The following is a 26,106-nucleotide window of genomic DNA, read 5'->3' as shown; positions in this document are numbered from 1 at the left end:
CAAGGTCATGAACATTTACTCCTATGTTTTCTTCTAACAATTGTATAGTTCTAGCCTTGTATTTAGGTTGTTCATCAATTTTGAATTATTTTTTTATGTGGTGTGAAGTAAGGGTAGAACTTCATCCTTGTGTGTGGAAATCCAGTCGTCCCAGCATCTTCCATGGAAGAGAATATTCTTTACCGCATTGAATGGACTTGGCACCCTTATCAAAATCAACTGACTATAAATGTTTTAAACGAGGTTTCTTTTTTTCATTTTCACAAGATGATCATGTGTTTTTTTTCTCTTTATACTATTCATATGATGTATGACAGTGATAGATTTTCTTACGTTGAACCACCCTTGCATTCCTGGACTAAATCCCACTTGGTCATGATGTATAATCCTTTTAATATCTTGTTGCATGCAATTTGCTAGTATTTTGTTGAGGATTTTTGCATCAGTATTCATAAGGAATATTATCCTGTAGTTTTATTTTCTTGTGATGTCTTTGTCTTGCTTTGATATCAGGGTATGAGTTCAGAAGTCCTCCCTCCTCTTTAATTTTTTAGAAGAATTTGAGAAGCGTCAGTGTTAGAATTCACTAGTGGGCTACCTGGTCCTGGACTTTTCTTTGTTGAGAGGTTTTCTTTTTTCTTTTTCTTTTTTTGGAAAAGTTAACATTAAACTGAGATATTTGGTTTGTGGGGAGTCAGCGAGGGGAATTTGGGGAATTAAGAATTATGTATAATTTAATTCAGGCCCACACCACCTTGTAATGATATATTGTAACAGTTTATTAATTTATTTCCCGGCAATAGACTTTCCCATATTCTGGCCATTCCAAATGTCATGGGTAATTATGTTTTTTAAATCATTTCTTTTCTTTGTCACACAATACTCAAAAAGCTTGAATGTCTTCCTATTGCTTGTAGAATTAATTTAAAAAATTTTAGCCTTCCACTCAATCTTCCCTTTGACTCTTTCTCACCTAAGCTCTAAAGAAACTGCTTCTCCTGCCCTTGTGGGAACTATGTTCCAGGGAAACTGGTTTGTTCATTCTCACTTCCATACCTACTTCCTTCTGGTTAAACCTGAAGTAGGAAAGTGTTCAGAGCAAAGCCCTATCAATTATAAGCCGTGATATTGAGCAATCATCCCAAAGGCACGTGTGTGCATTTTTAATTCATGTCAGGCTTTTTAAATAAAGAGGCTTTAAGTGGAGACGATTTTGCTGATGTTACATGCTCTTCCTCAGCGCAAATGTATATTGCCTGTGTTTTTCCCCGACCTTAGGAACAGTAGATTATAGTCACGCTCTGCTAACCTCATTTGTTCCAGGAAAAAGTAAAACAATTTCAGAGCAATATCACGGCCAATCATCTGCTGGTCCAAGTGAGCAATCTGAAAACCATGCCAGGTCCCCCTCCCCCCCCCCCACCCCCACCCAGCAACCCCCAGGACCTGCCCGAGTTCTTCTGAGCCAGCTCTTCCTTCCATGCCCTTCACCCCAGGCCACAGCCCTGCTCACCACCTGCCACCTTTCACCTGAAGCATGGCGGCCCAGACGCTCCCGACCTCTGCATCCCATTTGTCTCCGCTGCTGCAGAGCCGTCTTCCCGATGCATAACTCTGCTTCTGTGACCCCGCAGCTCAGAATTCTTCAGGGACTCTCCGCAGCCTGTAAGATAAAACACGAATTTATTGGCCTGACAGATGAGGCCCCTTCATAGGTGTCCAGCCTGAACTGCCTCACATTTAGTGGTCCAGCAATAGTTGGTTATCTGTCTCCTCAACCATGAGCACTTTTGTGAGTTTCCCCATCCCTAGTTTGGAATTCTCTCCTCCTGGGTGTCACCTGGGCTCATCCTCACTCTTCAGAGCTCAGCTGAGTGTCATGGATTCTGGGACCCCTTCTTAACTCCCCAGCCAGACTTCTAGCTGCTTCTCCCTTTCCTGCCCCTCAGGCTTAGCGTCATTACAGCACATACCACATCAACTGTCATTTATTTGCATATCCGTATAAGGAAAAACCTCAGTTCAGTCTTTTCCCGAATAGGGAATAACGTAGTTCTTCCCTCCCATGTTTCTCTTCTTTATTCCTCGTACAAAGCACCTCACTTCTGACCCTTCTGGTCACCAAATGTGTGGGAGGTTTTCCCATACCAAGCAATTCTCATGACACCAGCCGGGTGTCCTGCAATTTAAGCCAATTCTAACACTGTGTACCTGGAGACAGTGTCAGATCCCACAGGTTAAGGGCTCAGTCCCACAAGCCTGCTCCCTGTCCCACAGAGGACGGTCACAAGTCCCCAAGTTACCCACAACTTCTGTAGGATTAGGCTACAAATCAGAGGTTCCCACGACCCCCTCCTCAGGTTTGTTTAATTTGTTGGAGTGTCTCAAAGAATTCAGGGAAACACGAACATTTATCAGTTTATTAAAGGATATGACGCCACAGATGAACAGCCAGATGAAGAGATGCACAGGGCGAGGTCTGGGAGGGTCCCGAGAACAGGAGCCTCTGTCACCCTGGAGTTGGGGTGCGTCACCCTCCCCGTGTGGCTCTGCTCAGCCACCTGGAAGCTCTCTGAACCCCACACTAGTGGGATTTTACGTACGGAGGCTTCCTCACGTGGGCATGATCCATTATTAATTCCATTTTTCAGATCTTCTCCCTTCTCAAGAGAAGGCGCGGTGGTGAGGCTGAAGATTCCAAGCTTCTAATCACGGGTAGGTCTTTCCAGTGAGCAGCCCTCATCCAGGAGCCCACCCGGAGTCACCTCATTAGAACAAAAGACACTCCTATCACCCAGGAAATTACCAGGGTTTCAGGACCTCTGTGTCAGGAACTGGGGTCAAAGACCAAATATTAGAACAAAAGAGGCTCCTAATGTTCTCATCACTTAGGAACTTACAAGGGCGCAGGAGCCCCATGCCGGGGGCCGGTGCAGACTCCCACACACATTTCTTCTATTATCTCACAATATCTATCCGGTATCCTGAGGCCAGGGACCGTGCGTGTCTCCTACCATGATGTCACCTGACCCTACTGTAACTCCTGGTCTATAGAGTAGGTGCTCAATAAAAGTTTGTGGAATGAATGAAACAGTCACAGCACCAGCTAGTGTGTCACGGTTGCCATTTCATGAATGCTGGGTGGTTCAGGTAATAAAGTTATTAAAGGTGATGCGCAAACATCAAGTTCGTCAAGAATAACACCGTAGATGACCCCAGGACTTGGCCGTGGTGTTGCTCAGACAGCCCACAAGAGGAGAGCGCCCCAGGGTCCTCGTGCAGGTCTCACATCGCCTGGGAGGTGGGATGGCCCTGGGAAGAGAGAGGAAGCATGTGTGCTGGAGGGAGTTGGGGTGGGGGAGGGGAAGGCGGCAGAGTGAGGGGATGATGGAGCCCCTCCCTCGACCCTTGCCCTTCTTCCTTCCTGATGAGGGGCTGAGCTTCTCTACCTCGGGGTGGATGGGAGTCTAGAATACGCTGGAACCACTTGCTTTGTTTAAAAAGAAGGACAATGTTCTGACCACCCTCCCCGCGCAGGAATAATGAAAATGCATATCTCATGTCCCTTTTGGCGTTTGTCCTGTGACAGCTGTAAAACATTAATGAACGGAAACCTGTTAAACAGAGTCGGGAGACCAGCAGGGGGAGCTCTCACCCCTGCACTGACAGCCCAGCTCAACAGAAGAAAGACTCCCATTCTTTCCCGCCAGGACTCAGCCAATGAAAGGCTGGGGCTCTGTTTACTAAGCCCGCCCCCTCCCTTGTCCCGCCTATAAAAGTATCTCCTTCCTTTGCCGTGTGGGCACTTGCACGTGGCTGCCGTGGTTGAGCCCCTGAATTGCAATTCTCTGCTGATCCTGAATAAACTCATCTTAGCTGGAGAATACCTGGCCATCTATTTGCTTCAGGTCAACGTACCCAAGCCTGCATTTTGGAATCAAACCCCCTGCCCTTTGTGGGAAACCCAGTGAGTCTTCAAGGGCATCCCACTCCCCGAGCACTAAGCCTGGCCGAGAAGGCACCCTCCTGGGTCTCCAAGGCCACTGCTCTGTAAAGCAGGTCCCATTCCAGCCCCCGTGCCAGGGGGGCAGCAGCTGGGGGGTCTTGGTGCCCCCCAGGCAGCACAGACTGGCTGAAAGTGGCCTCGGGACAGCTGAGCCCTGCTCGCCACAGTTTTTGTTTGTTTGCTTGTTTAGTTTTAGCAGCTTCGTCGCCACAGGGCCCCATCAGGACTGCTCTGGTCAAGCCACTAGGTCTTCTAATGTGGCATTTGAGGAGGCAGTTCTCAGGGCAAGGCTGCCAGAGTCAGCTGCACCCTCGCATACCCTCGCCCAGACAGCAGGTTCTGTTCATCTCGCTCTGCATTGCATTGAGAAATGGATCGCCCAGGTGATTCCCGACCAGATGAGAAAAAAGAGAGAGAGAAAAAGTGAGAGAGTGAGCGAGCAAGAGAAACCTCTATTCAGTTACTTAACTATATCTTAAAATTTTATGATCAGGAATATTAAAAAAACTCAAGTAACAAGATTCTCTTAATTTAACTCAGATTTTAAGTGACAGTATAATTGCAAAATAATTGAATAAAGTAAAATGACTGAAATCCAGATTCTGAAGAACATCTTCCAGGTTTCAGGTCATTCACAGCATAGATGAGCCCCCTCTAAGCCTTACAGAGCCTCACCTCTGGGCACCTGTCCTTCAGGTGCTGGGTTAACGTGTCAGGCTGGAAAGTGCAAATTTCATCTGAGCCATTAGATGGAAGAGCTAAAATAACACAAATACTTATCAAGCTAGAAATAAGCAGAGTTGCTTTGCTTGACTATTGTACTCTTGACAAAACAATCATTTTTCAGTTTAGAGTTTCCTTTATGTCAATTTCCTAAGTTCCTAGTATTTTATGGTTGTTTCTGATTGTCGCTATTCGGAAAGCAAATGATGTGCTCAGCTCTGTTCCGTCCTTAAAACACACACCTTCCTTCCAGCTTACCAGCAGCTCTGGCCAGCACTCTCTCCCTCTCCCAAAGAGCTACCGCCACGCCTCTCCGGGCCCGGATCCCACGCACTCTGCAGTTTGTCTCACTGTCACTGAGGGGACCGTTGACCTGCAGCGAGAAGCGGCCTCTTCCCGTCCTCACTCTTTGCTTCCTCCAGGACCAGGAGCTGATGCCACCTACCGGCCCTGCTTCCCACAGTCTAGCTTCTTCGCGTCCTCTCCCTCCATCTTCCTGGCTGTGGGCCAGCGCAACCCACGCATGGCTTCCAGCGCCTTCGTCCCGTACCCGAGTCTGTTCCTATCCGTCTCCTGGACACCTCCATCTAACGCTTCCCATGCACCATGAGCCCCTTCTGACTCAAACCAATTCTTCATCTGACCCTCCCCTCTCCTCGTATTCTCTCAGGTAATTATATCACCTTGTATCCAATTATCCGAGCTAGAAGAGTAAAAGGCCCCTGGAACTCCACTCTTCCCCTGGTCCCTCCCCGCGGTCCACCTGGTCATCAGATCCTGCGATTTCTGCCCCCTCATCAGCCCCGGCCTCGCCAGCATTACCGCTGGTGGATTGAGGCCCACCTGCCTGGGCTCTGGTCCCTGAGGGCCGCTCCTAACTGGCCCTGCCACTCCTTGCTCTGCGTCCAATCCAACCCAAGGGCAGTGCTAGAGTCAGAAAGGCGAAAAGGGAGGGAGGGAAGGAAACGAATGAGTGAATAAAAGAATGAGTCATGTTACTCCTTCAGCTAGAATCCTACAACGGTTCCTCATTGCTTGACAGATAAGACCCCAGTTCGTCAGGACGGCCTTGGGGCTCTTCCCAGTCCAGCCCAGCCCAGCCTGACCCTTTCAACCCTACTTGGCCTCACCTTGGCCACTCCCCGGCCCACACCCTGTACCCCACCCCGAAAGCACCTCCCGGGAGCTCTTTCACACACTCCCGGGAGTGACCCTGCCTGGTCGGTTCCTCCTCCTCTCTCCACCTGGACAATCACCCCTCCCCCAAGACCCAGCTCCCCTGACACCCCCGTGAATCTGTCCCAAGCCCCACAACATCATCGCTGGCTCCGTCCTTCTGTTTCCATCACGCTGTGTACGTGCCGATCAGAGCCGCCACCCTACACTGAGACACAATCTCTCTTTCCCATTGATCTGAATGGCAAGAAGGGAAAGGACCGTGTTTTATTCCTCAACTCCTTTGTGACCTGATACAGTACTCAGTGCAATAAATGTCTAACAGATAGAGTTTGGGGTTTTCCAGCTCTGCTACCTAGTGGGGCTTCAAGGGTATGAAGGTGCTATGAGTCCAAGCATCTGAATGTGAAAGGTAGTTTCCAGTTTGAAAAAAAAAGGAAGTCACTGGGGACTTCCCTGGTGGCACAGTGGTTAAGAATCCGCCTGCCAATGCAGGGGACACGGGTTCGAGCCCTGGTCCGGGAAGATCCCACATGCTGCGGAGCAACTAAGCCCACAAGGCACAACTACTGACCCCATGTGCCACAACTACTGAAGCCCACACGCCTAGAGCCCGTGCTCCGCAACAAGAGAAGCCACTGCAGTGAGAAGCCTGAGCACCTCAACAAAGAGTAGCCCCCGCTTGCTGCAACTAGAGAAAGCCCGCGCACAGCAACGAAGACCCAACGCAGCCAAAAAAAAAAAAAAAAAAAAAAAGATATGAAGAGCTCTTAAGTATCGTAGGTTGCTAACAGAATATGCTCTATGTCATTTGGATGACTTCTGTTGTTTGTAGGAAACACTGCAGTGTTCACTGTCTCTATGGAAACCGGATAGATGTAGATAGTTGCCTGGAACTTATTTTATGTCCTCATTTGGATAGCAGAGGTTCTAGCTCGCCCTGGACCAGTCTCAGAGTTTTGCAATATAGATTTGTGGTAAATATCCATTTAATTAGCTTGGGTTAGTAAGCAATTGACCTAATCATGGATGGTTTAACCCATCAGGGTAAGTTTTTGTTGCTTATCTAAGGCCCCAGTTGACTATTTAGAGACGGCCTTTCTTGGCTCATTCACTGTGATCTGATTTCTAACAGACATGGCTAAGTCAATCCAAATCCATCCCTACCACGCACATAAAGTAGAAACGCTCTTTACGTTTTGCGAGTCAGTCAATCCATGCAATACTGAAAAATGCACATGGAACGCAATCGTGTTAATGACACAAAAGTCACAGTGAGAGGCCCACAGTTAGGAGAGGACCGCCCTGTCCTCCTTTTGTGTTGGAGCTGAAATGTCAGCAGGACAAACGCACTGACTCAGGGAGATGTTTACTGGCTGCTCTGTGGTCGGGTCGTGGGTGAGTTGCTGCGTGTGCTCTAATGTCAAAACTGACTTGTGTTAAATGACCTGGATATGGGTCGCAACATGCTTTTTGAGCGTTTTGTCCAATAAATTATTTCCAGCATTTGAAAGAAGGATTATTTTCAAAAGTAAAACACAATGAAAGAAAACATTGACCTGTAACAATCCCAAATTCATAAATAAAATGAGCTGTGTTTAGAAACCATGATCAAGATTTTGTTCATCTGTTTCCAAATGACTGACTGTAAATGCAGACTGCTTGATCCACACCTGAAAGGCTCTGTTCACTTTTATCTTACAGTGAGTACTGAAGTCCTTTGAAATGGACTTCAAACCAGTTCCCCATCCAGGGACAGTTGGGGAAAGAAAATACCATTTTATTGCTGAGTGAAGCCCAGATGTTCTGTCAGTGTTGGCAGCAGGGACCAATTAGCTGGGATCAGAAAGAAAAAGGCATTCTCTGGAGTCATTTTTGTTGACATCATTGCTATATTTGAAGTGAGTTCTGTAAACATTAGACACCAGTGAATCACCAAGTCCTACTTGGACTACAGCAATAACTGTGTGCGTCCTTCTGCAAACAGGGTGGGGTGCTCTTTCCTCACCATTGAACCCCCAAACTCTGCTTCCAAGACAACCGCCATGGCTCATTCTGTGAGTGAAGGTCCAAACATGGAAAAGCCTGGAGGAAAACGAAGATGTGGGTGAGACGCAGGATTTCCTTGCCTTTCCATCCTCCTCATGGCCTGTGGTCCAGAGACACTGTGACACTCTCCATCGGCAAGTTAATGGCTGAACAACAGGAATAAGGAAGAGAGGAGAAAAACACGGAAGAGCTCTGAGGAACGGTGGAGTGATAACCTTTAGATCTTCAGCCGTGAGGCTCTGGAGACTGTTTGCCAGGGGTCTTGTTTAAAGAATGCCAGCAACCTCTTCCCTCTGTAAATCAGTGGCCAGTGGCTAATGGTTGGGGGGGGGGGCCGGTGGAAATCCCGTAAGCATTTCCAGTGATACCACATCAAGCTGGTGTTTCACGCCTGGTTAGAGACAATTGAAACCCAGGCCTTTGTCACACACGACCTGTGATCAGAGTAGTTCTTCAATTGTGTACTCACATCATTTATTTTTAAATATCTGATTACTTTGGGGTTTGATTCTGTTTTTCATTAAAAGCCTGTTAAGATATTGTTATGAAAATGTGATAAATATGCATTCGACAACTTTATGCTAAGAGAAATCTTTCTAGAAGGATACTGAGCCTAGAATTATTAGCCTACATAATGTGGAAACAGTTCTCCAACCTAATTTGAATCCAGACAGGGTGGTAGAGAATACTGGTCTACAGAACCCCTGCCTAGGTCTCCCTGCCAAGTAAACCTATTTTTAGAAAAAGCAAATGAGGTTAGGAATGGCTTCTTCTTTTGTGGAGTCATGCTGGCTTCCTGTGCTTTTTTAAAATTTTCTAGGTATTAACATACTAAAATGTAGGTAGGTTAAGTAATTTACTCTATCAGAGGTATTAGCCAATGCAATCAAACAAGAGAAAACAGAGACATGAAAATTGGAGAAAGAAATACAACTATCTCGGGCTTCCCTGGTGGCGCAGTGGTTAAGCATCCGCCTGCCAATGCAGGGGACACGGGTTCGATCCCTGGACCGGGAAGATCCAATATGCCGCAGAGCAACTAAGCCCATGCGCCACAACTACTAAGCCTGTGCTCTAGAGCCCATGAACCACAACTACTGAAGCCAGCGAGCCACAACTACTGAAGCCCGCGTGCCTAGAGCCCGTGCTCCGCAACAAGAGAAGCCACCAGAAGGAGAAGCCTGTGCGCAGCACAAAGACCCAATGCAGCCAAAAATAAATAAATAAATAAATTTATTAAAAAAAAAAAAAAAGAAATACAACTATCTCTATTTACAGGTGATATAATATAGCTGTAGGACTCAAGGACTCAAAAGAATCAATTAAAAAAAAAAAACTAATCCAAATCGTAAGAAAATTCAGTAAGGCAGCAAGTTATAAAGTTAACACATAAAAACAATGTTCTCCTATTCAAACAGAAGCCAGTTGTAAAACATAATGGAAGAAACGTGCTTACTTTAATATCACCAGAAAGATAAAATAACTAAAGATAAAATAACTAGGAATAAACTAAATAATAAATGTGCCAGCCTTCTATGAAGAAAACTTCAACAGTCCTGAAAAACAAAAAAAAATATTTGAGCAAATAGAAAGATCCAGCATGTTCCTGGCTATGTAGGGGAGCATCAAAATTTTCCTTCTACCTGTCTAGGTTCTTTGGCTGGTCTAATAGTTGAACTGACATAAGACACATTACCAGGAGAAAGACAAATTTAGTTTCATGTATGGGAGTCCCATGAAAATATAAGACCCAAAGCCAATCAGGCAGTTGAGGCTTATATGCCATCCTGAGCTAAGGAATGGGGTGGGGCGGGGGCATTCACTGGACCGTAAGGAGAGCAGATGTCTGCCCCGCCATGCAGGTAAGTCTTTCAGGTGAAAAGTTATCTCTGGTCGCAGCTCTCTTTCTGGGCTAGGCCCCCTATCTACATTCTTTTAGGCAGTTAAGGGAGAGGTAAAAGTTTTCCTGAGTCTGCTGGGTCTTGGTTGCTTTCTGCTCAAAATAATCCACATGCCAGAGGGGCACATTTTGGGGTGGCATATTCTGCTCCCCTTCAGAGAGGACAACTAAATCAGGAAGCAATGTTAATTCACCACAGGTAAATTCAATATGATTCTAACAAATATACCAACACTTTTTTTAGAGTTAGACAAGTTGACTCTCAAGTTTATATGGGAAAGTAAAGAAGCAGAGAAAGCCAGGAAAACCCTGAAAGAGAGGAGCGATGAGGAGGACTGCCCCCGCACCAGGTGGTAACTCGTATCATGAAAGCTCTGTAGTTGAAAGAGTGACAGATGTGGCTGGATATAACGTTCAGAACCAGGCATACACAGAAACAGGATATGGGTCCAGAAACAGTGCATACAGCTATTTAGTGTGTAATAAAGGTGGCCTGTCAAATCATCAGTGAAAATACAGACTTTGTAACAAATGGAGTTGGAACAACTGGAAAGCCATTTGAAAGAGTAAAAATTGGATCTACGTTTCCCAAACACCAGGATCAACTCTAAATGGACCATCAGCCGTCTAAATGTAAAAAAAAAAACCAAAAAAACCAGAAAAACAAAAAAAATACAAACAACAACAAAAAACCATACAAATACTGCAAGAAAACACTGGTGAACTCTATAATCTGGAGAAAGACTTCTAATTATGATGCAAAAATCTATAGGCCATAAAGGAAAAATCATTAAATTTGACTACGTAAAAAAGGTATATGCTAAAATCACCAGAAGCAATGTCAGAAGACAGATGAGAAGCTGGGAGAAAATATGTGTGACATATCACAAAGACTAATTATGCTAATATATAAAGAGCACTTAAGAACCAAGAAGAAAAAGACCAAACAATTTTTAAAAACGAACAGAAGTCATGAGCAGGTCACAGGGTAAAAAATAAATCAGAAAGAGGCAATGGCTTTTAAACATATGAAAAGCATATGATGTTCAACCTCACTCACAATAAGGGAAATGCTAATTAAACTACCTGAGACAATATTTCTCACCTATCAAATTGGTAAAAATCCAAAGATACCCAGGCATCATTGTTAGTAAGTCTGTGAAGAAGCACTTGGATATAGCTGGTGAGAGGAAACAATTCCAATTTGACAATAACTAATAAAAATATATCTGTATTTAACTTCTGATCTAGCAATCCCCTTTCTAAGAATCTAGGAATCATACAAAACAATATTCACACCAAGTTCTTGCTACTGAATGTGTGGTCTGTGGCCCAGCAGCATCAGCTAGCAGAGAGCCTGTTAGAAATGCAGCATCTCAGGATCTAGTGAGCTGGAAGCTGCATTTTTTTTTAACATCTTTATTGGAGTGTAATTGCTTTACATTGTTGTGTTAGTTGCTGCTGTATAACAAAGCGAATCAGCTATACATATACATATATCCCCATATCCCCTCCCTCTTCCATCTCCCTCCCTCCCTCCTTATCCCACCCCTCTAGGTGGTCACAAAGCACCAAGCTGATCTCCCTGTGCTATGCGGCTGCTTCCCACTAGCTATCCATTTTACATTTGGTAGTGTATATATGTCCATGCCACTCTCTCACTTCATCCCAGCTTACCCTTCCCCCTCCCCGTGTCCTCAAGTCCATTCTCTACGTCTGCGTCTTTATTCCTGTCCTGCCCCTAGGTTCTTCAGAACCATTTTTTTTTTTTAGATTCCATATATACGTGTTAGCATACAGTATTTGTTTTTCTCTTTCTGACTTACTTCGCTCTGTATGACAGTCTCTTACCATCATTATCTACAAGTAACTCAATTTTGTTTCTTTTTATGGTTAATATTCCATTGTATAAATGTGCCACATCTTCTTTATCCATTCATCTGGCGATGGACACTTAGGTTGCTTCCATGTCCTGGCTATTGTAAATAGTGGAAGCTGCATTTTAACAACACCCTCAGACCGTTTGCACATGCATTACAGTTTGAGAAGCCCAGCACTAGGTTTTATATGGCAGCGTTATTTGTAATGACGTAAGACTGGAAACAACCCAAATGGCCATCAGTGGCACACAATGAAATACAGTGCAGCCTTGAAAAAGAATAAGGATGATCTCTATGTGCCAAATTAGAGAGAGCTCCAAAATTTAGTGTTAAGTGAAAAAAGCAAGTTGCAGAACTATCGACAGATAACGGATGGACATATGGAGAGATAGAATGCTACCCTTTCGGTAAGAAAGGAGTGGAATATATATATATATATACTTTTTTTTTTTTTAACCTGAAGGAACCTTGGAGGCAAGAACCAAACCAAAAGTGATAATCTGAGATCAAAGTATAGCAATTTGGGGCACACAGATTCGGGTAGGAACCCAAACCGAGTCCCACTCGGAGTAGTAAAAGGAATAAGGGGCTTTTAAAGGCACGGAAGGCAGGGTTGCCGTACTAAGAATTTCAGCTGCCCATGGTGGCAGTAACTAGTCTTGGCTGACCCTGACTGATCCCTAAGGCCATAACTAGAGGGAGGGGAAGGTCTTACTGGGACAAGTTGCAGGTGTTCTTGCAGAGTCCTTGGAGCTTTTGTGGTTCCGACCAGTTCAAAGGTTTGTCGTTCTACCTGGTGAGACCGTGCATAAGTCCACCTCCATGATAGCCTTCCAGCTTCATTTAAAACCCGGTGACATAGTGACTCAATTTTATTTCTCATGTCACAATATATTTATGTTGCTTATTTCTGCAAGAAGATAAGCTGGAAGGATAAAGCTGAGCTAATAAACTTGGGGTGATAAGGACTGGAGAAGATAAGGGTAGAAGCGAGATATCTCGAACCTTCGTCAATGTTTACTACTTCAAAAATAAAATTAAAACAGTCACTCTGGGGGAGGGATGGCAGGGTTTGCTGCTGGCATCTAGCGGGTAGAGGGACCAGTACAGCCCTCCTGCAACAAAGACTTATCCGGCTCAGAGGTAGATATAGTGTCGAGGTCGAGAGCCCCTGGCTTAGGCTAAGGGCAGAAGAGGCACTAAACTATCTGAGGTGTACAAAATTGAACTTATCATTTTGAAGACGAGGCTAGCATTTTCCCCACTGCAGTCACCCGAGCCCTTTCCGTTCTCCAAGACTGCTCCGAGGTGGCAGACCAGGATTCCATAGCATTTGTGTGATCTGTCGGTTCCCTGGAGTCCGATTCACACGGGTCGGATAACTGGGCCCTCTGCACACCCAGGAGGAGCGCGCTCTGCTCTGCGCTGTGCGACTCAAGCCCACGTGCCAGGGGGGACACTTTTCTGGACTAAGACACAGCGACACGCTGGTCGGCCCACTGAAAGCCTCGGGAGAGCCGGGCCTTCGTTCCATCCACGCCCCAGGCGGCCCCGGGTACGCAGTCACCACCCTGGGAGCGGAAAGGATGCTGCGGCGTACCTGGCGCCCCTGGGGCCCCTGGGGCCCCTCCCCTCCCCTCCCCTCCCCTCCCCTCCCCTCCCCTCCCCTCCCCTCCCGCTCGGCCCCGCCCCTCCCCTCCGGCGCGGCCCCGCCCCGGGCGGCCCCGCCCCGCCCCGCCCCGCCCGCCTCCCGGCCGCGGTACTTGGGACCCCCGCAGCCGCCGTCTCCTCCGCTGCCGCGCCTCCCGCTCCGGCCGCGCGCTCGGTGAGTGTCCGGGGCGCTCGGGCCGCGGCGTCGGGCCTGGGCGCGAGGCGGGGAGGCGGGCGGGCGGCCGGGTCGTGACCGCTGAGGACCGGAGGGGTGGGCGGGGGCGCGCGTCCAGCTGGGGTTCCCTTTCGGATCCGGCGGAAGTGACGGCGCGGTGAGTGTGGCGGCCGCCGCCGCCGCCGCCGCCCGGGACGCGGAGGACCCTCGGTCTCGCCCACGCTCGCATGGGGGCGGCGCCGAGCCTCCCCGGGGGCCGCTCCGGGCCCCGCGCGCACAGGTGACCCCCGCGGGCGCGCGCCGCAGGGCGCCGGGCGTTGGGAGCCCGGGCGTGGGTGGGGCTGGGGCCCGAGGGAAGCCCGGGTGGGTGCCCAGGTGGGTGCCCAGGCGGCCCCGCTGCCCAGCGGTCTCCCGCCCACCGGGTGGCCGGCGCTCAGGCGCTTTCGGAGGCCTCAGGCCTGCGAAGATAATCGTGAGGACCATTCCAGATCCTGGCACGTCTGTTGTTCGGTAAACTCGTTGCAGGCACAGTGTTGCAGGGTTCGGCATCTTCAGGGCTAAGAGGACGGGGAGAGGTTTTAGTCTTACCTGGGGTTGCGCGTGCTGGATGAGGTTGGCTCTTCAGTTGCTTTCTTCCCCTTTTCCCCCCCATAAAGCTCAGTTTTGAGGGAGAGTGGAAAATTAGTCCTCACGTGCCGCCAGGAATACGCGGGTGCCGGGGGAAGCTGGGTCAGTGTAGGCACGGTCCCTCCCGGCCCAGTTGGTGTACCTTATGGCCGAGTGGGGAGGGAGAGTGTGAAAAGTAGCCTCTGGACTGAGGTCCTGCGGCGGCGTTGCCGCGGCCCAGAGATGTGCCCCGGGATTAGCAGGAAGGGCTGTGGTTCTCTGTTCTGCGTGTGTCCCGCTCTTCCCCACCGCTCGTGAGTGCCTGCATCCCCGGCTTCAGGCCACCCCAGAGAAGGGTCGCAGTTTTAGTCATACTTGGTCATGTAAGCTGAGTATTTAAAAGCAGTATATGAGGCCAGTTCCAATCCAAGGCATTTTGTTACAGTTCAGCTTATTGCGTGTAACTCCAGCCAGCAACCATAGAGTGAATGGAATCACCATTCTTTTCTGTTTATACAAAGAGTGGCCTACATCACACTAAGTGTTTGTCGTTAGACCCCAGGGAAGGCCACACACCTTACACTGCCAAGCTTGCTGGACCTGAGATCAGGCCTGGACATCAGCAGAAAGAAAATAACGTGTAGTTCTACCCACCATTTATTGAATACCCGCTGTGTGCCAGGCATTAGTTTATCTAATCCTCACAGTAAACTTATAAAGTAGAAGGAATCATCCCGTTTACGTATTAGACAACACACACACACACACACAGTGCCCCAGAGACCAGGTGGGGACAAAGCAGGAGCCCAGGTCTCCATTAAACCAATCTTTAATAGTAAATCCTCTAGGAAATTAAGGCATCCTAATCCAAGAAGATAAGAAGCACAATTAAATAGTGACACCTTAAAAAATTATTAAGACTTGATCAGTTGAATTAAACCAATTATGCACATTAACTGCGGAAGATTACTGATGGTGCTACAGGGAAAAAATGGTGCCAAAGGTAGATTTGTTAGACTTGTTTTATACACACACACACACACATATATGACATTGTTCATTAATGAAACCTTAATACTGGTTTTTATGTTCATGATTAAATATATTTTAAAAGGCATATTGTTATTGAAGCTGTAAATAATTTTGAAATATATGATGAATTTTGCAAGTGTGTGTGTGCATGTGTGTATATGAAGGACACTTTTGGCTCTCTTATCTACAGAAGCTGAAAAAGTAGGGACTTGGAAAGCCGTTGATAGGCGTTGTGTTTTCTGTGTGATCCTGTGAAATGTGTATCCTTGTTACTGGTATGTACATTGAATGGAGAAGAGCTATCCCTCAATATAAAGACCCCACTAGATTGTCTATAATTTTCTTTGATATCTGGAATGTCTTCATGGTAAACTGTTTTAATTTGGTCCTATTTTTCTTTCTTCTTTAGGATTAAGACCTCTTTAATCTTTTTATGATTAATATTAAAGATTTATATATTATTGCAAAGTGATAATGAAAATCAGTTTATGATTATGTGGCAGGTTATTATCAAATTCACATTTCAGTACAAACAAGAAGGATCTTAATAAATGGTACTCGGAGTTTGGACATTTATTTCACAATTAACAGAGGAACCGGGTAATGGGCGAAGAAATGGCTTTTAATGTTTTACTCTGCTCACAAAAATAATTTGTAGATTTGTGACCATGTGTTTAGCATCTTCCTTTCATAAAACCCTGCTAAAAGGACAATGAAGGAGCCTTGTGAAGCATCAAAAACACAAGGACAGAGAAGGGAGAGAGGAGACAAAGGGTGGACAAGAGAGGTCAGAGGCTTTGGAGGAGGGAAGTGACCAGGGGAGGGGCTGAGTGCCAAGGAAGGGAAACAGACCAGAAGGGGCCCAGGCGCCAGCAAAGGCGGGGGTGAAGTGCAGGGCTGCAAATGGGGCCTGGGTAGAAAGCGTGTCCACAGACTGATGTGACCCCCACAGGCCATCTACTCTGCAGCGGACAGCCACCCTCCCTGCCTTACCCAGAACCCAGTAGGAGATCAGGTCTCACCCCTGCAGGATCTGATGCGCAAACTCAGGGACCCCCAGGCATTGGACTGAGAGGAGGGGATTACGGATCCCGTAGGAACCCCCCAGCCCCTACCCTGCCTGCAGCCAGACCTGGTTGCTCAGTAGAAAAAGGCTACTGACCCCTTGATCACACACATCCTGCCATGTAAACGGTTTCCAACCTCGTTTTGTGTTTCCCTCTTAAATATGACTGACATCCCAGGATCGTCAAGCATTTGTGGAAAGCCTGTGTATGAAAGAGACCCAAATAATATAAACACCAGCACAATGACAGAAGACCCCAGGAGAAGAGAGACGATACAGGAAGCAGAAGACAACATCACAGACTGTGGTTGACGTTCTCCAGGGAACCAGGGAAGGGGGGGGGGGGCGGGGGGGGGGAGGCAGTAAAGAAGGAACAGCAGGGAACAAGGAGTGTTTAGGAATTAAAGCTATAATGGCTGAGACTGGAAAAAATCAGTAGAAAGATTGCAAGAGAAAGTCATGAGTATCTTCCAGAAAATGGAACAAAACGTCACTGTGATGGAAAATGCAAGGGAGGGGGGCAGATGAGAGCAGAGCTCTCTACCGCACGCAGAGAGCAGAGACCGTGCAGTCCCAAGTGCAAGACAGATATCCACTTCTGTGCTTGCCACTAGTGCAGGTAGGAGGCCCAGAAAAAGAGAACAGAGTCAGTCTGCAGGGAACGGACAAGTGCCTTAAAAGTTCCCAGAGAGGGACTTCCCTGGCGGTCCAGTGGTTAAGGCTCTGCGCTTCCAATGCAGGGGGCCCGGGTTCGATCCCTGGTTGGGGAACTGAGATCCCACATGCCTCACGGTGTGGTCAAAAAATGGGGAAAAAAAAAAAAGTTCAGTTCCCAGAGAGAAAGGGAAATTTTCTTGATTTGCTAGATTGAAAGGGCCCACCAAGTGCACGGCAAAATGAGTAAACGGGGCCCATCTGAAGGACAGACAAATCATCATGAGTGACATTCAGAATATCAAGGATAAGGATCAGATTTCACGAGCTTCCAAAGACCGGGAAGCCGGGAGGAGGGATGGAGCTGGGGTCCGAATATCTTCAGACTTCCCAGCAGGAGAGCTGAAGACTGGGAAGCGACCAGCCAGCACCTCAAGAGGTAAAGTGACATGCAGCCCATCCCGGAGGCTGCCAAACCGTCAATCGTATGGGATGGTAGAATAAAGACATTTTCAGACATGCAAGAAGTCAAAATGTGTTTTCTGTCTTAGAAAGCTATTGGACGATTCGTTTCATCAAAGAAGGGAGTAAACCATGAAACAGGAAGACATTGGGCCCAAAGGAGTGTCTGGGGGGTCAGCAGTGCCCAAGCTGAAGAGCGGTGAGTCCAGAGTGGAACCATGCGGATGGCGTGGCTGGCAGACAGCGGGATCCACACATCGGTATAAGCGAAGAGGAGGCTGGCACCACTGCAGCCCGGATGGGCGTCTCTGAGTTCAGCTGTGTTTGAGGAAAGTCGGGGGTGGGGTGGCGGATGAAAACTTGACATGGTGTCTTCCCTTCGCGGCACGGTGTGTGAGGGGCTTGGAAGGAAACATCTGCCCAGCTTCGCCATAGCAGCACCAAGACTCACGCGCTCCTTGAGGAGTCAAGGATTCGGTTTTGTGCTTTACAACTTTTCCATGAAGCTAAGAGAGGTGCTGAAACTTGGTATCTTTGGACTGGGAAAAAAATTCACAATGGATGTAAGACCTTGTTGTTGCTGTAAAGGGAGGGTGTTGGAGATCAACATCTCAAAATAGAGTAGATTAAAGAGAAGCCCACTAGCCCCTAGTTGTGACGATTTGAGCACCAAGAAGAAAACAGACATCCACTAATTGAAATATCTTGTTTGTAAAAAATCACGAATCTGTTAATAAGCTCAGATGAGGCAAACAAGATGAGCTTTAAAAAGGCACAACCGAGTTTCAGTCCTGTTTCAGTATTTTGGGGTGGCCTGCCCCGAACCCCATCAGAGCACAGATTATCTGGTATACCCCCTTCCTCATGCAGGGAGCAGAAATCAAGTAACTGACTCAGGGTGCCAGAGCTGGGACTGTGAACCTGGTCTCCGTGCCTTTTCCTCTGAGTCTCCTGCTTCGTTTTTCCCAGTTTAGTTTTAAGACCAAAGCTGCTTTCTGTTGAAGAACTATTGATCTTTCAGCTCTAATTCCCTTCACACAATACACAGAAGTACACTGATTTCTCCGCGGCCCCAGTAGATACCGTGGGCTGGCCAGGCCAGTGCTTTCCTGGGGGTGGGGGGGGGATGAGGGCAGGTGTGCTTTTTGAGATCAGTGACAGAAAGGCCAGAGCCTGAAACAAATTTGCTGGACATTACCAGAGACAGGGTGCTTTATTAATGGCGTCTCTTAGGTTGGCATTTCCATTTGAATCAACACTCCTTCAACATCTGAGGGGGAAATGCGTGCAGATGGCAAAATAGAATCTTGGATGGGTGGGGAGGGGGCTCGTGGGACATGTCCTTGGCCAGGTGACCTTGCAGCAGACCTAACACACACACGGCCCTACACCCCTGTCCTTACTCAGTTCATGGAGGGCCATGGGGCTGCAGCCTCTCCTGGTGGACTGGCCATCTTGGTGGCCCTGTCCCCAGGCCAGAGGATGACCTGTGCGGTGGGGGCGGGTGGGTCTGAGTCCTGACGTCTGACTGCATCAGGGATGCTGGAGGCTGTGCTTCTTGCATGAGTCCCCAAGTGCCCTCATCCAGAACCGGGCGAGGAGGGCCTGGGCCTGGGGGCAGCAGGGGCCTGGGGACAGGGCCTTCGATTTGGGCTTTGGCACAAGCTGAGGTCTCATAGAAAGAGAACTGGACGTCAGAGGTGTTTGTTTTTAAGGCTTTCATGCCTCTTTGTATGTGATTTGATTTGTCTTTTACCTTAAGGCTTCAGGTTATCCAAAATGAGGGCTTTGCTCCCACATTACAAAAACATTCAACCGTCTTTTCTTGTGTAACTGTGTGGTTGGATTTATCATTTTGAATGATTTTTAAATTATAAAATAATACATATAGGCCCTTAAACACACCAAACAATACAGAAATGAAAGCAAAAGCCAACAGCTCCTTCCCCGATTCCACCCCCAGCGAGTACCCAGGATGTGGGTCCTCCCACTCTCTCTGTGTTATCAGCGTCACTGTTCAACTGTGTTCACTAAACATTAGAAACCCACAAAATAATTCTGAGAGCCCCCGCAAAAGAAATTGAGTTTTACGCCTGTACCTATTTGCTCACTGAACCAATGTGTCAGTCGTAACTTTTAACAACAGAGTGAGACACGGCTGACGTGTAGCCTAAATTTACGCAACGCTGATTTTAAATCCATCGTTTCAGACTCGCCACCATGGACGCTCTGTCGGAAGCAAACGGCACCTTTGCCTTGACCCTTTTGAAACATCTGGGTGAAGACAACTCGAAAAATGTGTTTATCTCACCCATAAGCATCTCCTCTGCCCTGGCCATGGTCTTCATGGGGGCAAAGGGAAACACCGCGGCCCAGATGTCCCAGGTACGTACCTGGAACCAGTTCTGGGTGATGGTAAATGCTGTTACTTTCTCAGTTGAGTTGGTCCTCCATGTTTCAAATCCCAAAGGCCTTGCTCTTGACACATAACTCCCTGTGTGCTGCCCCGTCCCCTGGGCCTCCCACACCATGTCTCTCTGGCAGGTGGCCGGGCCTTCCTGACAGCTCAGTACCTGGCTTCCAGGAGGACATGAATGAGCAGGTGCTCCTCCAGCCTCTGCTCTGACGCGCTGGCCAAGGCCCGGCTGGCGAGGCCAGCCTTGCAGTGACGCCCGGACCAGCCCGAGGCGGGCTGCGCAGGGCGCGAAGGTCCAGCTCCTGGGGCCACCGAAGGCAGCCGTAGTCTGTCCTCTGGCCCCGCCACGCACTCACAGCCCTCCCAAGGCCCCAGGGTCTCGTCCCTTCCTGGGGCCGGGCTTGGGCTCCAAGTCCAGGAGGAACAGGGCTGTTGAGGCTCCCGGGTGCAGAGCTCTGTGAACTAAAGAGGCCGATTATCTGCCGCCCCACTCCTGGCACGCCCTGGAGAGACAGGGAGGGGTCGCGCTGTGCCGTGGGGAGGTCAGTGTGCTCGGGCTGACGAGTCCAGGCTGAGTGGCCCAAGCAGCAGCAGTTTCCTTCCTCACGGCTCTGCAGGGTGGGGGTCTGGGATCGAGGCTGCTTCTGAACCGTGGGGGTTTCTAATAGCTGCTTAAATTCTGCTTCCCTGAGCAGGGGCACGGGCACAGGCTCGTGAGGCAGGGCTCTGCTGGGCTGGGGGACAATGTCCTGAAGCCCTTTGTCTGGCTGAGAGGGTCTCGGGGCCCTGCCTCAATCTCCAAGGTTTAACAAAATGTCCTAATCCTGCCCTGGAGGCCTGTGCTTTGAGTTTGACCTTTGCCCTGAGGCCGTCGCTTACTTTCAGAATAATTTGCCAGCTGGAGAGGCTGGGAGTGAGAAACATTTTCACTTTCCACCCAGCAAGTCCTGGGTTGCAAATATTTCCTTTAAGTTCTGCTTGACAATGAAATAGCTCCCTCTCCAGCTCATCTCTCTATTCCCTCAGCTCTCCCTCTCCCAGGCGGCTACCGATGCCGCGTTCTTCTTGGGCATCTCCTTAGCCAGCCAGATACACGATTCCCCGGGGAGAGGGCCAGCCTTCCCGCCGCCGCAGGTGGCAGTGGTTTCCGCACTGTCCTTCCAGCCTCGGCCAGCTGCTGGGTCCAAAGCCAGCGCCCACGTTCTAGCTTTGTGTTACAGCAGAACCACGCCTGGATGGCTGCCTGGACCTTCTATGGCTGCAGAAGAACCCGCCCCGCAGCTGAGTGGCTGGGAATGACGATGGTAGCTTTTCAGCCTCTGGCCTGGCCCCATGGTGCCCGCTGGGCTCACTTGTGATCTGGGAAGGGCCTTGGTGCTGGCTGTTGGCTGGGGCCTCCGTCCTCCCACAAGGCGCTCTCCCCGAGCAGTGTCGGCTCCCCAGGGCCGTCCGCGAGGCGCCCAGCGGGATAGCGGGGACTTTGTTAGACCGTGAGGGCCGGGGGGCGAGACAGCGAACGTGCAGCTGCCGGGCCGTTTTCGGCCCAGGCCTGGAACAGTCACCTCTCCTGTGTTGCGCTGGTCAGCGCACGTCCCAGGGCCAGCCCGGACCCGAGCACGCGGCCTGTGCGTGCGGAGACGGGAGGCCTGGCGGGCAGCCTGGTCTGCAGACGGACCGCAAGGGCTGGGCGCACGGAGCTGGGCTTGCAAAGGGCCGTTTCTGCTCCTGCTGTCCCTGCTCGGGCTCCCTGCGGGAGGGAGGCTGGGCGGCTTCCGAGAGGCGTTTTGTCTCTAACCGGGTGAATCTCTCGTTTTAAGCTGCAGTGAGGACCAGCGTGGTCCTTAGGTGACTCTGGTGTTGTATCCGTTTCCTGTACTCAGGGCACACTGAAGTTGTGCGTTTTTATCTGTTTTTGATTTCAGGCACTTTCTCTAAGCAGAAGCAGCGGCGGAGGTGGAGACATCCACCAGGATTTCCAGAACCTTCTCACCGAAGTTAACAGGACCGGCACACAGTACTTGCTCAGAACTGCCAACAAGCTCTTTGGAGAGAAGACTTATGATTTCCTCCCAGTAAGTCATACTCGCTGCTTTTACTAAGAAGGTAGAGACCGAGGTGGCGGGGAGGTGGCAGCGGGGACCTTGTGGTGCAGCAGAGGGCCTGCGGGCTGAGATGCACGCGGGTGGGGTGACGCAGGACCCCACGCACTGCCGTCCGCGATGGCAGCCACTGGACACGCAGCTACTTATGTCCCAGTGTCGTTAATTCAACGCAGGTGAAGTGACGTATTCAGTCCCCCAGTGGCACCAGCTGCAGTTCAAGTGCCCGTAGCCGCAGGTGGCACCCTTCTGAACAGTGTGGATTTAGCGCCTCACCACGAGCGCTGAGGAAGCGGTGGCGTGGGGCGCGGGTTTCCCGTGTTAATGTGGGACAACGGGCCCTGGTTCACGGCAGGCGGTTCTGAAACACCCAGGGAGCAGTGGCCCTCACCGTGGTAGGAGCCCACTGGGCACGGCCGTGGCCCTGCAGCTGCTGCCAGCGTCCTGACCTCGCTGGTGCGGCGACTCCCACGAAGGACCAAGCAGTCCATGGCATTTATTTGACATCCAGACCATGATTTTTCTTAGTTTGTGTTTATTATTAAATGTAGCTGAAGACTGAGAAAGGATTTAAGGTTAATTCCTCGCACTCATTTGTACATTACATATGTAAACCATAAAATTATCGACGTTCTGACTTGGTGTGGTGAGGAAGTAAGCTCTTGGCGTTGACTGTTTTTGTAGCCATGCGATTACATTGCTCTGTGTCTCCTAGTCTTTCAAAGATTCCTGCCGCAAATTCTACCAAGCAGAGATGGAAGAGCTCGACTTTATCAGCGCTGCGGAGGAATCCAGGAAACACATAAACACCTGGGTAGCCCAAAGGACAGAAGGTGAAGATACATTGTTATTTCTGCTTTCATGGTATTTTCTAATTAATTTTATTGGAGTACAGTTGATTTACAGTGTGGTGGTAGTTTCAGGTGTACAGCAAAGCGAATCAGTTATACCTATACATAGATCCACTCTTTTTTAGATTCTTTTCCCATATAGGTCATTACAGAGTATTCAGTAGAGTTCCCTGTGCTGTACAGGAGGTGTTTTCATAGTATTTTAATGAATCTTATTGTCGGTTCCTTCACAAGACCATCAAATGTAAACAGGAATGATTTTTTTTCTCTGAATAACTCTAAACTTTAAAAATCTACTTTTGAAATACAATCAGTGTATAATTATTTTCTCTAGCTTTTTCCCTGTCCTCATCAATGTTTGGTGCACCTCTTCCAGAACAATCTTCACTTTAATTTTTTTGTTGTCGTTGTTAATGTTAATATAATCTTTCTTTTCACAAGTAGTGTAAAGAAAAATTTGGGTGCAGGTCTCCAGCTGCCTGCCTGTCCGGCTCCGCTTGTGCTCTGCGGGTTACTGAGCGTCATTGCAGGACACTTGGTTAGGTCCTCATCCACCTGCAGTTCTTAATTTAAATGTTCTCCACACAGGCTACAACCTCTCACCTTCAGGACAATCCCCTGAAGCGTAGACATCAAACATTCCTTTCTCTCTCACTGTGAATTATCCTGCACATAACATATTACTTTGTTCATTTTTATGTTTTATTCAACTGATGGTGTTTTTCTGACCAGAGCTTTAGAAGGTTTTGTCGCTGCCTTTGTTTTAGGGGCCAGTCTCCCTGTACATGGTTGTTTGGGGGACGGCGAGCCCCTTCGTCTGTGCACTTGACCCTTCAAGAAGACGGCCCAGTGAATCTCGTCCCGATGCCTCCGTCAGGAAGCCCTTTAGCTAACTGGTTCTTTAATTCTTTTCAGGAAAAATTATAGACCTGCTGTCTCCAGATTCAGTGGACTCTGTGACTTGTCTGGTTCTCGTGAACGCCATCTACTTCAAAGGAAACTGGGAGAATCAGTTTAACAAACAGCACACCAAGGAAAGGCCGTTCAAAGTCAGCAAGGTGAATATGGGTATTTCGCAACAACAGAGGCGGTTCTTGGAAACAGTCCCTGTGTTCACACTGGTTTATAGAACGTGCGAGAAGGCTGACCTCAAGTAACTGACGCTTCGTGTGGCCTTAGGCAGCCCAGCATCCGGTCTCCCAGCAAACCTGGGGCCTTCTTCTCGCCCTGCCCCTCCTCTGCTGTGTCATCAAATGTGGTCCATGCTGCCGCTGGGCGTTCTGTCTGTATCGCACATCCCACGGTGTAGCTCTCAGGCTTAGAGTCCTTCCTGGCTTCCCAGAACTTTTGAGATCAAGTTCAAACTCCAGACTATGGCACGTGAAGCTCTTCGTGGCCCTGGATCCTACCCATGTCCCTGTCTTCATTCTGTCAGTACCTGTATATCCCCCTTTCCTCTCCGGCAGCGTCTGGAAGCTTCCCTAGCAGTGCCCCCAGCCCGGTTTCTGTACCCCTCCTCTGAGCTCTCACAGAGAGCTGTGCACCGATCTCCCGGGACCCCTCTGGCCCCTGTGCAAATGCAGGACCAGGGAGGTCACTTGGGAGTTGTCACGATGACCGGGGCTGGGCTGACAGCAGTGGGGGTGGGAAGCACAAGCTTTATGTCTTAAAAGTGGAGCCAGCGTGGTTTGTAATGAGTCAGATGTGGGGTGTGAAGGACAGGGGTCAAGGACACTCCAGGGTTTTTGACCCTGGGATGAATGGTGTTGCCATCAACCGAGATGGGGACAATTATAGATGGAGCAGCCGTGGAGGGGAACACGGGGAACCGGTGTGAGAGGTGACACTGGAGGTTTCTGTTATGTCCAAATGCAGGTGTTGAGTAGGCAGTAAAATGTATGCATCTGGAGTATGGGGGGGAGGTCCTGGCCAGGAATAGAAATGTGGGAATTCTATTTAAAGTCACGGGACTGAGCTCACCAGCAGAAAAGCAGCATGAGGCCTGAGCCCTGGGTGCCCCAGGGTTTGGAGGCGGAAGCAGTGAAGGTGAGCTGGCAAAAGAGAGGGCACTGGTGTGGTGTGTGGAAGCCAACAGAGTGTTTCTGGGGCCCAGAGTGGCCGGCTCTGCTGACTCGTCCAGTGTCTTGTTTCAACTTCGTGTTTATCCATTTCCTTTACAGAATGTGGAGAAGCCTGTGCAAATGATGTTTAAGAAATCCACCTTTAAAATAACCTACATCGGAGAGATATTCACGCAGATTCTGGTGCTTCCCTACGTCGGCGGAGAGCTCAATATGATCATCATGCTTCCTGATGGAAAGACCGATTTGAAAACGGTAACTAAGCGGTAATCGCGCCGTGGGGGGAAGGGGGTCACGTCTGAATCCCCGCCCGGCAGGCTCCCCACCTCCCAGCGGGAACCCTTTCTGAAGCCGGCACGACTCCCCCGGCCGCCCCCTCGAACCCACGGCGCGGCGCGTGCGGGCCATGGCAGACGGTCCCACTGGGCAGCGTTGCTCTGGACCCGAAGCTCCTCTACTCGCCTCTTCTAGGTGGAAAAGGAACTGACTTACGAGAAATTCGTCGAGTGGACGAGGCCGGACCTGATGGAGGAGGAGGAGGTGGAGGTGTCCCTGCCCAAGTTTAAGCTGGGGGAGAGCTACGACATGGAGGGCGTCCTCCGCACCCTGGGCGTGACCGATGCCTTCGAGAACGCCAGGGCGGACTTCTCCGCGATGTCGTCCCGGGGGGACCTGTGCCTGTCCCGGGTCGCGCACAAGGCCTTTGTGGAGGTCGACGAGGAGGGCACGGAGGCGGCCGCCGCCTCCGCCGCAGTCCTGATGTTGCGCTGCGCCAGGATCACCCCCAGGTTCTGTGCCGACCACCCTTTCCTCTTCTTTATCCAGCACAGCAAGACCCAAGCACTTCTGTTCTGCGGCCGGCTCAGCTCCCCGTGAGGAGGCGGCGGCCGCAGGCAGCCCCGCTGGGTCCTGCTGGCCCGCTTTCCCCAGTACTCCGTGACGTGCCTGCGAACCAAAGTGGCCTTGGCGACAGTCCAGAAATAAAGGGGCTGATCGAGAACGCCTGTGTGTCTGTGTGTTCGCATGTCCCGAGCCCCCTAGGGCCTGCAGTTGCCATTCGGGGGAGGGTGGTCACGCTCGGCAAGTGCCCCTGCTCTGAGGGGCGCCCCTCCGCCCTCACCGTCCGGGCCCTCAGGGAGAGCAGGTGCTTCCTCTCTCCTCTGCTCCGCGGCCCCTGTCGGTGAGAGAACAGAGAGAAGCAGAGGCTACGGCAGCCACGGGGAGCAGGCCGCAGAGACCCTCAGCGGGAGTTCTGTTCCAGAACGTGTTGTGAGCCCTCC

At 49.6% G+C, this 26,106-nt stretch overlaps 1 protein-coding gene across 3 annotated transcripts; it reads left to right on the top strand.

The window, feature by feature from the left end:
* Nucleotides 1–13,473: 13,473 nt before the first annotated feature.
* SERPINB6 (serpin family B member 6) lies at nucleotides 13,474–25,826 on the top strand. 3 transcript variants are annotated; one of them, XM_059937798.1, is made up of 7 exons: nucleotides 13,474–13,559; nucleotides 19,590–19,764; nucleotides 21,718–21,867; nucleotides 22,610–22,727; nucleotides 23,661–23,803; nucleotides 24,926–25,081; nucleotides 25,298–25,826. In XM_059937798.1, the coding sequence occupies exons 2-7, from the start codon at nucleotides 19,600–19,602 to the stop codon at nucleotides 25,700–25,702; spliced, it is 1,137 nt and encodes a 378-aa protein (XP_059793781.1). In that variant the 5' UTR covers nucleotides 13,474–13,559; nucleotides 19,590–19,599; the 3' UTR covers nucleotides 25,703–25,826. The 3 variants fall into 3 exon arrangements, with proteins under 3 accessions (XP_059793781.1, XP_059793780.1, XP_059793782.1); XM_059937797.1 differs by lacking the exon at nucleotides 13,474–13,559 and adding an exon at nucleotides 13,729–13,839; XM_059937799.1 differs by lacking the exon at nucleotides 13,474–13,559 and adding an exon at nucleotides 17,512–17,578.
* The last annotated feature ends 280 nt before the right edge of the window (nucleotides 25,827–26,106 follow it).

This window comes from Balaenoptera ricei, chromosome 11, assembly GCF_028023285.1.
Source record: "Balaenoptera ricei isolate mBalRic1 chromosome 11, mBalRic1.hap2, whole genome shotgun sequence".
Classification (NCBI taxonomy): domain Eukaryota; kingdom Metazoa; phylum Chordata; class Mammalia; order Artiodactyla; family Balaenopteridae; genus Balaenoptera; species Balaenoptera ricei.
The sequence above is the reverse complement of the archived record's forward strand: the minus strand, read 5'-3'. Positions and strand labels throughout refer to the sequence as shown.

Coding starts and splice junctions, on each gene's coding strand:
- SERPINB6 (XM_059937797.1), top strand. CDS start 13,787: ATGGGGGCGGCGCCGAGCCTCCCCGGGGGCCGCTCCGGGCCCCGCGCG. Junction 22,728..23,660: donor GGTAGCCCAAAGGACAGAAG/GTGAAGATACAT, acceptor AATTCTTTTCAG/GAAAAATTATAGACCTGCTG. Junction 23,804..24,925: donor GGCCGTTCAAAGTCAGCAAG/GTGAATATGGGT, acceptor TTTCCTTTACAG/AATGTGGAGAAGCCTGTGCA.